Source organism: Ursus maritimus, unplaced genomic scaffold, assembly GCF_017311325.1.
Source record: "Ursus maritimus isolate PB19 unplaced genomic scaffold, ASM1731132v1 scaffold_3, whole genome shotgun sequence".
Lineage (NCBI taxonomy): Eukaryota > Metazoa > Chordata > Mammalia > Carnivora > Ursidae > Ursus > Ursus maritimus.
This window is the reverse complement of record NW_024425563.1, coordinates 55,880,396-55,892,303: the sequence shown is the minus strand read 5'-3', so window position 1 is coordinate 55,892,303 and position 11,908 is coordinate 55,880,396. Positions and strand designations below refer to the sequence as shown.

Here is an 11,908-nt window from a genome sequence, read left to right as displayed (position 1 = left end):
AAGTGGGTGTATGTCAGCCACAAATATTACAGACAATTTGTAGAAGGCTTTTTTCTTTTCCATTTACACGCACAAACACAAGACTAGCAGGCTTTTACAACTGAAACCTGAATCAAAAATAAGGAACAAAACTTACCAATTCATTGTAACAGCTTTGTAAGGGAGGAGTTCAGAGACAAGAAGGACTGCAGGAAGTCACTTTCTTTCCAACACGCATGAAAACTTTCTTCTTGAATTTGTTTCTAGCCTATGGTACTGTATGAATAAGACAAACAACACAGAGGATTCTCCTGGCAGAAGGAACACCTGTGGGCTGGAACGTGACCGTCTTCATTTCACAGGTGGGACCAGCTATCGGCCTGACTCAACCTATGTCTGAAATGCCAGTAAGATATTAAGAATCCCCAAGACAGGCAGACAAAAAAAGACAAATGACTGCTTGATAATCAGATCTGAAAGCAAAAACCAGCTTCCTAACATTGCTTCTATCAGTGGACAAATGAAGCAGCTGTGCACTTAATCAAAACCAGAACCTGACTTGACCAAGACCCAGAAAAAGAACCAGAGAGAAAGAAAAAGAAAACAGTCAGCAGGAGCAGGAGCTCTAATTGTGGAATGAGGCTCATCTGTGAATGTGGAGTCAGCGCATTAGGTGAGTCACCTGGGCATCCCAGTGGGGTTCTCACCTGTCAAAGGAAAACGCAAGAAACAAGAGCATTCTGGGAAGGCATTTACTTGCAAAGACTGCAAGGGTATTTTCAGGTTCTAGGACTGGCTCATAAAATAAAAAGGACAACAGTTTTTCGAAAGAAAAAGATCCCACATTATCAGTGTTAGCAAGTTAATAGCCTGATCGTGGCAATTTTCTCATACAATCATTCATCTCACATCTTCCAAGAAAAACCCCATTTTCTCTCTCAGGTTGCAAAATCCTTCTTCCCCCGCTCTCCCCTCAACTACTCTCCCCTCAACTACGGGATGCTTCCTTAAATAAAGACAAGGTTAAATATTTGGTTTTCCTGTCCCCCTCCCCGCCCCGCCTTTCCCCTCCTTTTAAGGCAGAGTTAGGCATCCCCTTTACATTCTCCCTACAAAGCAAGCCACAGATTTGTTGCGTGTTTGCTTATGGAGAAAAGACAGTCTCTGTGAATGATCACAAGTCAGTGGTTCTCAACTGGTGGCAGTTTTGCCCCAGACATCATGTGGCGTGTCTCGTGACATTCTTGGTTCTCATAACTGGGGGTGAAGGGTAGCGCTACGGGAATTATCTAGTGGGGAGACCCCAGGGATGCTGCTAAACACCCCATCCGGCACAGGACAGCTCCCACAACAGCCTAAAATGTCACTAGCGCTTCTGAGAGCTGTGGCACAGATTAAAATCAGACCACCACAGCTGAGATTTCCAGCCTGCGCGTTTACCTGTTGTGAAACTTCGGATAAATTACTCAACCACTCTATGCCTGATTTCTCCCACCTATCAACTAATCTGCACCTATATATAGAAGCACAAAATAACCGTTATGGGAATCTTTATTGGAAATACACATATCTGTTCCTCCGGCTTCCTGGATTGCAGTAGGTTTCCATATCAGCATCACTTGATCTTTTTCCCCTTTTATCTACATCTAAATTCTCTCTGCTGTTTCCACCTCTAGGTATGGAGGCTTCTACATGAAGATAAACCTTACTTTCAGTGCAAATCTTTATTACTATTGGCCATTTCTTGGGATCAAGGTATATAGTTGAGCAAAAAAGAGTAACATAGCAGGTAGGCCTTCTGTCCTTTGAAAGGCCTCCTTACTGGGACGCCTGGGTGCCTCAGTCGGCCAAGTGTCTGCCTTTGGCTCAGGTCATGATCCCAGGGTACTGGGATCAAGTCCCGAATCCGGCTCCTTGCTCCAAGTCTCCCTCTGCCTGCCACTCCCCCTGCTGGTGCTCACAAGTGCGCTCTATGACAAATAAAATCTTTTTAAAAAGAAAGAAAGAAAAGAAGGAAGAGGAGAAGAGAAAAAAGAAAAAAGAAAAGACAAGACGCACTCCTTACAAGGTTAGCCCTTGTTCTCAGGTATCTGAGAACATAATTTTGGAAGCATTCCTACCATTCCCCAAACTAATAAAAGTGGCTCACTATGCCACAATTGTTTGTACAAAATATATGGCTTATGCAGAACATGTGCTTTCCTTCGGAGAGTCCAGAAGTTTGGTACCTACCAGGCTAAGGGACCCTACAGGATCCCGCCCCCCCCCCAATAAAAATCAGTCTTGAATCAGCTCCCCTGGTTGCCAGCAGTTCACGTGGGGCAGAATTAAGTGTCTCCTGCAAGACTCCACTGGGAGGATAACTTAGAAGCTCAAGGGGTTTCCCTCAGACTTTGCCCTGCAAATCCTTTTCCTTTGATCTTATTCTTTTTGCTGTAATAAATCTTAGCTGTGAGTAGGACTAAAGGCTCTGTGTCCTGTGAGCTCTCCTAGTGAAGCACCACGGGGTGGCCCTGGGACTTCCAATACAAAAGTCCCATTTTTTTATTCCACCTGATGCTATGCAAAAGGTCATGTTTACCCACTTAAAATATCACATTTCATACATTTCTCATACACTGTATATAAACATGAGTTGATTAATTTTCATTCTATTAAATTTTTTTCTTGTTAAATGCTAGGTTGTCAGCTGCTGCAATTTTTCCTAGGCCAAACGATATCTGCCAATAAATATGGGTCAATGTCTAGCACACATTTTCAAAACTGAACTGTATCGCATTTCTCTCTCCCCTCTGCACTTCCTAGTTAATATCCTCTTGACCACACTAGCAAGATCCTTGGCAAGTATCTTTCCCATTCCTCTTGGGACATACTGTATTATCCCTTACTGAGTTCATTATTCTGGTACCCAGGTCCAAGTTCAACTCTAATATCTGCTATATAACCATCTGTTAATTTTTCACATTCTTTTTCTTTCGAAGACTCAACTTTCCATTGGAATGACAGGCTGAATATAAAACTTCATATCCTGAATCCATTAGTCTATATTCTATCTAGAGTTTATTCCCTAATTAAAGATGCTTCACCCTTTTTTTCCACCCCATCTCAGATTTTTCAAATCATGTTCCTCGGGAACATTATCATCAAGCTATTAGACAAAAAATTCTGTTTTGGAAAGTTAGGTAAACAAAATTAAATAGACTTATTTATTCCAGAACTTTTCAGAAACTTTGATAGTATCATTTGGACTGTAAAGGAGCATCTCAGGGTTTGGAACAGTACATAGATTTGCATAAGTTACATAGAGGTATAAAATTACTGCCCAGAAACGTCTTAAAGGGACCAATATTTTACAGGATGCACTCTGACAAATACTATGCCTGTCAATAGTAGGGTAAGAGTACTCACAGCTGATGTCTGAGAAGCTATGGATACAGATGCAAGACTGAAAACACTATGACCAACCAGACAAAGCCACATTGTGAGAACTGACTCTATTGCCTTGAGAACTGAAACATCTAAAATATTAGGCAACTATGAATTAAAAATGAGATCAAATAAAAACTGTTAATGGACTACTTATTACAGCTCTTCCTATGGGAAGATGACTTCATAATTTTGTATGATAGGTAAGTATGAAGTTTCTATAACATTGTGGTCATAAATTATTGCCCCATAAATGTAAAAATTAAATTCAGTAAGTTGTCAGTAATCATTCAACAGCTCTTCTATCAATACAGAACTTGAACTGCTTGATTTCTAAAATGAAAAGAAAGGAAAATACACAGAGATACTAAAATAAGACCATTGAGCAAGCACTTTTTAAAGCAATAATACATCACAACTAAATAAATTCAACAAAAAGGTTTGTTAATACTTTATTAGTATTTTCTAATGGACAGAACATAATGCAAACCAAATAAAAATTTTAATCTTCTTTTTCGTTCAATAAAAATAACTGACATTCTGATCGTTATTTCTTCTTTGTTAAAGAAGGAAAGTATTGATAGAATAGTTAGGCACACAGTTGACATTTACTGTACAATGATATGCACAAGTTATCTTTTAACAACTATAATCCTAAGATGTGCTCTTTATATTTTTCCCTTGTAATACAGGAGCCACGCTCCTATAAGCAAAATTTACTAATAACAAAAGAATTTTACAAGGAGTGACAAAAAAGACTTTTAAAACAAGTCCTTAAATAAAAGGATGCAGCAACAACGGAATGTAAGTTGTTGGGTTAAGAAGACAGTTTAAACTAGATCTCAAAACATTAAAAATTCATTTATTTTACAATTACTCAAATACACATGCATTAAATGAAAATATTGCACAAAATTAAAATTTTAGATTGTGAAATTTATATTGTTCTTAATTTTTTAAAAATTGATACACTTTCTGGTAGCACTTAACTGTTTGATTTTTTCCAAACACCAGCAGCACAAACTTAAAATGAGCAAACAGAAATATTCAAGAAAGTTTTTAATTTTTTTTTTTTAAAAAAATTAAGGCTAACCAAGTGCATCCATTGGTCAATGGCACAATTTTTTCAGCAACTATTCAGAACACCCTAATCAGAGGAAATGCCCAGCTAAGCGCTATATTTAAATCATACAATCAATTTTTAGGTGAATGAACTCTAAGTTAGTAGTGATGGTTTCTAAATAGTTTATATGTTACCTGAAAAAATCAGAAAACCCAAAGAATGATTAATTTTGAAGGTTCTTGCCTAAAGGCACCACTGACTTTAAAAACACATTCAAAAAATCAAATCTCAGAAGACTTAAAGCCTCTTCAGGTATATATTTATATATGCAATAAATGCATTAAATGTAATAACTTTATTAAACATAGTACACTGTACTTGACTTAGGAATTAAATATTTTACACACAGCTTGACCAAGTCATTCAAAAAGTAGCTCTCATTTTAGCATGACCACGGCTCTCTCTGATGTAAAACACAGATGTGCACAGCGAAGATGCACAACCGTTTACATAAACTACCTACCACTTGACACTTCTGCTTTTGAAATATAAACTCTTTAAACGAAAATTATTTAAAAAACCCATTTACTCATGTAGTTTTTGGTATGATTGCAGTTACCTTGCAGGGCTCTGTTATGAAAAGTTGCAGTTTTGCAGGACCTTTCTTCCTTTCCCTGGTTGATGGCCAGCATTCCTCACATTATCTGGAAATGCTTTTCGTATGTACACGCTAGGCTCTTACACGAATTCCTGTTTACTCTTAGACTTATTTATGTCAAAAAATATACTTGAAATGGGCAAGGGTATATCTGAAAATCATTGCACTTATGGCCATGCTGATGCTTCCCACAGACATGTTTCACAAATCCTCACCTTTAAAGCCTGGGGCATGGGGATGGACCACGGCAGGGAGACACACTGGGAAGAAAAAATATTATTTCTTCCGCCACAGTGAATAAGGATCTTTTCTCATTTGCAAGTTGCAATGAAAGGGATTTCATTTATGTAATTCTTTAGACATGCAACACAGGCTGAATATATGCATACTCTAAGTATACACAACAGCATTATTAATAAATATGATTATTATTATAAAGCTTTAAGGGAAGGCTTTATTCTGTTATTAGGCTTCACTTTGTAAGTAGGATCTCTGTGAAAACAAGACAATGACATCTTGTTCCAATCTTAAAGCTCCCAAATAACTGGGATACCGATACTCTGTCCCTTTATCTTAAGCACCCAGACGTTCTTTTAATACCAGGATCTTGGCTCAGTGGTCTGATAAGTAGCTTCACTATTTTAAGGTTGTAGTGTTAAATATTTTTAAAACAAAAAAACGCTGACATACCCAAACCCTTGGTCAGTGTAACTATTTAAAACTATGCAGAAATCCTGCATACAAGGGATATGAAGACTTCCAAGATGGACAAACAGAGAATGAGAAAACTAGAAGAGATGCAGAGGCTCCAGAACTGGAAAAGGTGATTTGTTGTTGTTGGTATAAAATTATTTCAGGGACTTAAATGTATACACCCAGGGGTTTTGCCAACTTGCTTTATTTAGTAGAATTTTATATTATGCAAAATATAAATAAAAGCATATTTTTAAAAATATTATAGTTCTGTTTTCATTATTTATTTTCATATATATACATAGTAATAGAATTAGGAATCTGTCTGTTTACATATGACTAATAAGATCATTTAATCCTTTGATTTGCTACTTTTGCAATCGCCTAAGGTATGTCTAGATCACGCATTTTTTAAAATTATATTGTAACTTTCAATAGTGTTTTTTTCAATAGCTGTTTTTTTTTTAAATTTCCATGTTTTTAAAATAAAAGAATGTATTTGGCAGTTCTTTCGAGATTATACTCCCTATTGTATAATCAGTAATCTCTTAAAGATAAAGAAAACTGTAATAATTTTGAAACTTAAGTGAGAGCGCCACTATATGCTTCTTTTTGCACACAGAATACCAAAAGAAAACTTATGATTGAGTACCACAGAGCAAAACAGAGCCCCAAAGCACGTAAGAATCAATTAAAATTTGTTTTTTACCAATGAATAACAAATCCAATCAAATTCTGTTTTTGATTGGTTTTATTTTATGTCACAAAACTGTAATTAGGGAATAAGGTTACTTCATACTTTAAGGGCATCCTGTCACTCTCCCCAGACCTGAAGCAGATGTTCCAAAGATCATTCACCTGGCTAATCCACATTATATCAAAATTCTGATAAGGATCTATAAAATTATTATGCCAAAAAAAAAAAAAAATCCCCTCCAAATCATACATTGCTCAGTCTCCCATGGTTAAACAAATTAGCCAGTTTATCTGTGAACCATTGTTTTGTGCTTTCCTCAGCTCTCATGTACACATTCTGGCACTTTGTCACTGCTGGAGAATGCTGATTAGTTTGAAATGGAAGAGACCAACGTCATTCTTGCTTGAGAAGGGGGCAGTATCCTCTCAATGTTGCAAAAATATGCACCAAATCATTTAAGACACAGAAATCTTTCTTGGTAGTGGCTGGATTACGGACGAGGATGAGAAGAACCACAGTCTTAAGAATGTATTAATAATCTATTTTGAGACACTAAAAGACTGGTGCGACATGACAGTATATGAGTTAAGCCCCAGAAGATCTGTCCATATTATTAGTCCTGGACAAAATGAACACCAGCTTCAGAGATTGGAGTGTCACCTTTTCTGTAAAGAAGGCGCTTGAGTAGTTTGAAGTTTCTGTTTATATTTCTGTATCTGCTTTGACCGTGAATGCAGTTTGTTGAAAAGTTCACGAAATTTATACTGTGGAAATAAGGTTTCCAAAAAGCCTTCCAAGAAGACATAAACCATTCTCCTATTTAACTGGTTGTGCTGAAACATTTCAAACACACGAAGAATACCTTTCCGTGTTGTCTCAGCCCCGATAATGTGCTTCAGTTCATCTAAATGAAGAGGGGACAAATAAGCATCATTCATTACTCGTATAAAGGAAACACAAGGCCTAAACTATGCTCTAAGTTTGAAGTATGTGAAGTACACAGCAGGGTAATAAATAGGAGATACTCAGTTCATGTATTTCAGCTACGCATTCTAACTGAGATTAAAATCTACACGTCTGCATGCATCCGTCCACTTATGTAGTAACAGATACTGGGGAGGATATAGCACAGGAAAAAGCGGCAGCTTCTAGACTCCTGAAACCCCAAATTAGAGTTACAATCCTGTCCCTTAATACCTTTACAATATTTACCCATCCTGAGTTTGTTTCCTTATCTGTAAAATGGGGATTTATAATAACCAAATCCTTATAACTAAGAATTGAGAGAGCTTTAATGAAATAATGTGAAAAGTGATCTGCAAAGGCGAAAACACTATACAAATAGTCCTACTGTGTCTAATGCACAGTAAGAAATACTGTAAGGAAATGATATATGAAAGGTGATTAACAATCTCAAAAAGCCTGCAATAGTAACAGTGCCATTCAAGTACCCCAAGTATAAAGATGTTTACAGAGGGGAGAATTCCACATGGTATATAATCAAGAAAGGTTCCCTTCAAGGAAGTGAGGAATGAAGGAGACTTTGCTACCTGGGCAGGAGTTTGACAGGCACAAAGAGGTGATGAATTAGCTGTGGGGGACAGAATAACAACGAGCAAATGAGCACTAAGTGGGAAAAACAAGGCAGGTTCAAAAAATGGGGGCACTGAACTGTAGTTCAGCTAAATTCTGAAATTCTTTTAAAAGAATGTGGAGAGAAGAATGGAAACAAGTGCTGTGGCTGTCAGAGTGAGCCAAGTGTGGAGTTTACTCCCAAGCGACATGAAGTTATTACAGATATCTGAGTAGGGGAACATGTATGATTATTCTCAATTATTTATAATCAGGGCCCCAATATGCAGTAAATACTATTTACCTGCTTTCAAAAGAAACATGCAGCTTCCACAAGGTATGTTTCTACCTAGAAGTACTATGTAATTTAAAGCAAATGGCTTATGAATTTACTAAAAACAGGAAAGGGATTATGCATATATAAACATATATACCTTTATATTTAGCCTCACTTCTTTCAAGTCTTCACTCAAGTGTCCTCTTCTCACACAACTGCACCTCACCCGGCACTTCCCTCTTCCTGCACTATTGGTCTCGTCAGCACTTAACCACTAGCTGACATACGGGCCTTTACTTGTCTACCTTCTGTCTGTGTTTCCCAAATAGAATGTAAGCTCCAAGAAGGCAAAGATTAGTGCAAAGAAAGTGTCTGGCACATGAAACACTCTCAATAAGTATTTACTGAACAAATGCATTAGTTTCTTTCAGCTATATAAATCAGTCTAGAGCACAATCTGGTTTGTGCTAACAGTATATTAAATAATATTTAATCCTAAATTGTCATTTATTTTTATTTTTCTAAAATGTTATTTCTATGATTTGCTTTTTTTCTTAAATGTTATTTCTAGGATTTGCTTTTTTTCTCCAAACGCAACAGTATATAGTCTGTAGGACAGAATTTATAGTCATGTGGCAAATTTCCAACTTAACTGACAGAAGAGAGATTTTAAAATCTATAATGAAAATACAGCTCTAAGTTAAAGAAAAACAAAGTTATAGAAAAAGAAATAGATATTAAATGATGTTAATGAACTTCATAAATATTCCTTTTCCACTCTGTATTCATAATTAAAATGTAGAGAAGAGATATCTAAGTATTTTCAAAGATATTCATAACTAAAGAAGAGACCAAACAACCACCCAGCCACACAAAATGGTTTTTCACATTATAGAGGCCCTCTGATGGAGCGAAGGCAAAAGGGGGACAAAGTGAGTCTAAGTTAGTCAGACAGCAGTGTTCTAAAGAAGTAATTCAAATTAGACCAAAAGAACGCCACTAAGTATATTTTCTTTGGAATCATGTTTTAAATGAGATTAATAACAGACCAATCAGTTGTTTCTACATAAAGGGATTCTTTGAAAGAATACGTTCTCTGAAGTAGAACAAATACACTTCCTGAAAACCTCACACTTCATATTCTTTTATTCATCTGTCACATATTTTATCATCAAGTTTATTCTCAAAATGGTTCAAGGTAGCAAATGAAGTGGTTAAAAGCACCACTTTCTTTTTTTTTCATGATTGAAAGCAATGGCTTTCAAGTCGCTCAGCGCGGAGCAGAAGCCCAACAGTCACTTCCTAGCTTGAAACCTGGGGTGGCTTACATAACCTCTTTGAGGTTCTATTTGCTCACATATAAAGCTGTGATGTCAACAGTGCCTAGCTTCTTAATACCGTTATGAGAGTTAGTGAAGGATATATGAGAAGTGCACAGCAATAGTGCCTAATACACAGTAGTTACTAAAATCAATAGGCAGCTAAACCAGCATGCTCAATGCCAAAAATTCAGAAGAACTACAAATTAGTAGATTTTTACCAAACCTGTTCACTCACCTGGCATAATTGAAAGTAATTTAGTTTTTCCTGCAACTCTTGTTCTCATTCGAATAGCTTTATCTCTGCACGGAACAGTCTCTGCTAAAATGCCATTTGGCCAAAAGGCATCTCTATTTAAGAAAATTAAATAAATTTTGTAAAAATTTTCATTTTCTAATGATATAAGTCAGTAAAATTATTCCAATTTTCTACAGAAAACACAAATGTAAATAGAAAGCAGAAACATTTCTGAAATTTCATAGAGGTATGACACTCAACAAATAGTAACTAAGAGCAGGGTTCAAAAGGATATACGTAAGAAAAGTAACAGATGAATTCTGCCCTGGAATACCTTTTAAACACTAGCAAATGAAAAAGAGAGCAAAATGAAATACATAGATGACTATATCACAGCCATCTAAACTCAAAGTAGGCCCGTGATCTCAATGAGATTGAACATCTGATCCAAATACAACCCCACAATATCTTGAATTTGGATACCTTATAGTTAATCTCCCTTAGTTCCCTTATAATTAAGCCAATACAAAACAAAGCCTGCACCCACACCTTACAGTTAGACTGATTACAACATTCCTTTCACATATATACCCTATTCTCCTTCACTTGCACAGCGTGCTTTAGTCCAGTTCTCCCAATTCACAGGCCAAAGGCAAGAACGGAACACACTAAGGTTCCATCGGGGAATTTGGTCTGAGGGAGAGAGACTCCCAGAGCAGTTCTTAACTGACTATTAGAAACACCTGGGAGCTTTAAAAAATCTTTACATTCAGGCCTTCTACTGATTGAGTCAGACTTTCGAGATGGGACCCAAGTATCAGTACTTTTTAAAACTCTCCAAGTGATTCCAACATGCAGTCAAGGCTGAGAATCATGCTCCACAGTGAACCAAACATCATTCACCAGCCCTGAAACAGAATGCACATGCCAGGACAGGTGGTCTGACTTTTGGCAACGGTCCGGTATGGTGGGGAGAAACTCAGCTTCAGATTAGAGAAAACTGTTGTTCCCCGCTTTCCAGCATGTGAGCTTCCAGACAAGCCACTAAACTTCTCTAATCCTCAGGTTCCATATAACAGAATGGAGACCAAAATCCCTCTCTCATAAAATAGGGTAAAATCAGAAAGTATGCATAAAGTAGTTGGCATAGTGCCAAGCAAATAATGTTCAATATTGGTAACTCCTTTCTTGCTTCTGTTACTTCAAAGTACATGATGTCATGAATATTTATGCCTTGCTTATCTTTCATTTTTAGAAAAGAGGTTTATTTCTTGCTGTGCTTTCCTTGAAGGGGCTGCATTTTATCTCAGTCCCTGGTGACTGGCAAAATACCAGGCACAGAGGAGGGGTTTAGAATATTTCTGGAGGATGAACACATGAATTAAAGTATCACTCCTCTTAATTTGTATTCTTTTCAGAGGTCTGAATAATTAATAATTAGTCCATAGCCAGAGACTTACATATTTTTTTTAAAGATTTTATTTACATGTTTTTTAAAATTTTCATTTAAAATCAAGGATTTCAATCACTTCAAAGCCACATTACTGTAATAAAATGTAACCAACATCTTAAAGATTATTCTCTTATACTTTTTTCTATTCTGGTTTTAAAGGAACAAAGATCAAAAGGTCTATGGAACAAATGTTTTATTATAATTCTTACAAGTCTTTTTGCTCATCAGCGATGATTAAAACCAAATTTAGGTCAGGAAGAAAAGAAAAGCAGCGAAAGTTAATTAGTGATAACAATGCTAAACTCTGTACTACCTGAAAGAAGTGACTGTGTCTTAAGATATACCTGAAACGTTTCACTAAGTCGGCTACTTGCTCAGGTGAGGTCATCCAATCAACATGGTCAACTATTTTTCTGAAAGTAAAGAAATTTAAAATTATTAGGGTCAAAATTTTAGAAGGTGTATAAAATAAGCACTCCTTTCATGAAGTAACTTAATTTGTACTTCAACTATTTGTGAAAGCAAAAGACTGT

At 36.5% G+C, this 11,908-nt stretch overlaps 1 protein-coding gene across 4 annotated transcripts in view; it reads right to left on the bottom strand.

Moving 5' to 3' along the window:
- Positions 1-3,844: 3,844 nt before the first annotated feature.
- SNX13 (sorting nexin 13) overlaps positions 3,845-11,908 on the bottom strand; it is a 127,567-nt gene continuing 119,503 nt past the window's right edge. For all 4 annotated transcript variants that reach the window (XM_040644219.1, XM_040644221.1, XM_040644220.1 and 1 more), the window contains 3 exons: positions 11,720-11,788; positions 9,923-10,035; positions 3,845-7,420 (listed from right to left, as the gene is read on the bottom strand). In XM_040644219.1, coding sequence (XP_040500153.1) covers positions 7,173-7,420; positions 9,923-10,035; positions 11,720-11,788 — 430 coding nt within the window. In that variant the 3' untranslated portion in view covers positions 3,845-7,172. The remainder of the gene's footprint in view (positions 7,421-9,922; positions 10,036-11,719; positions 11,789-11,908) is intronic.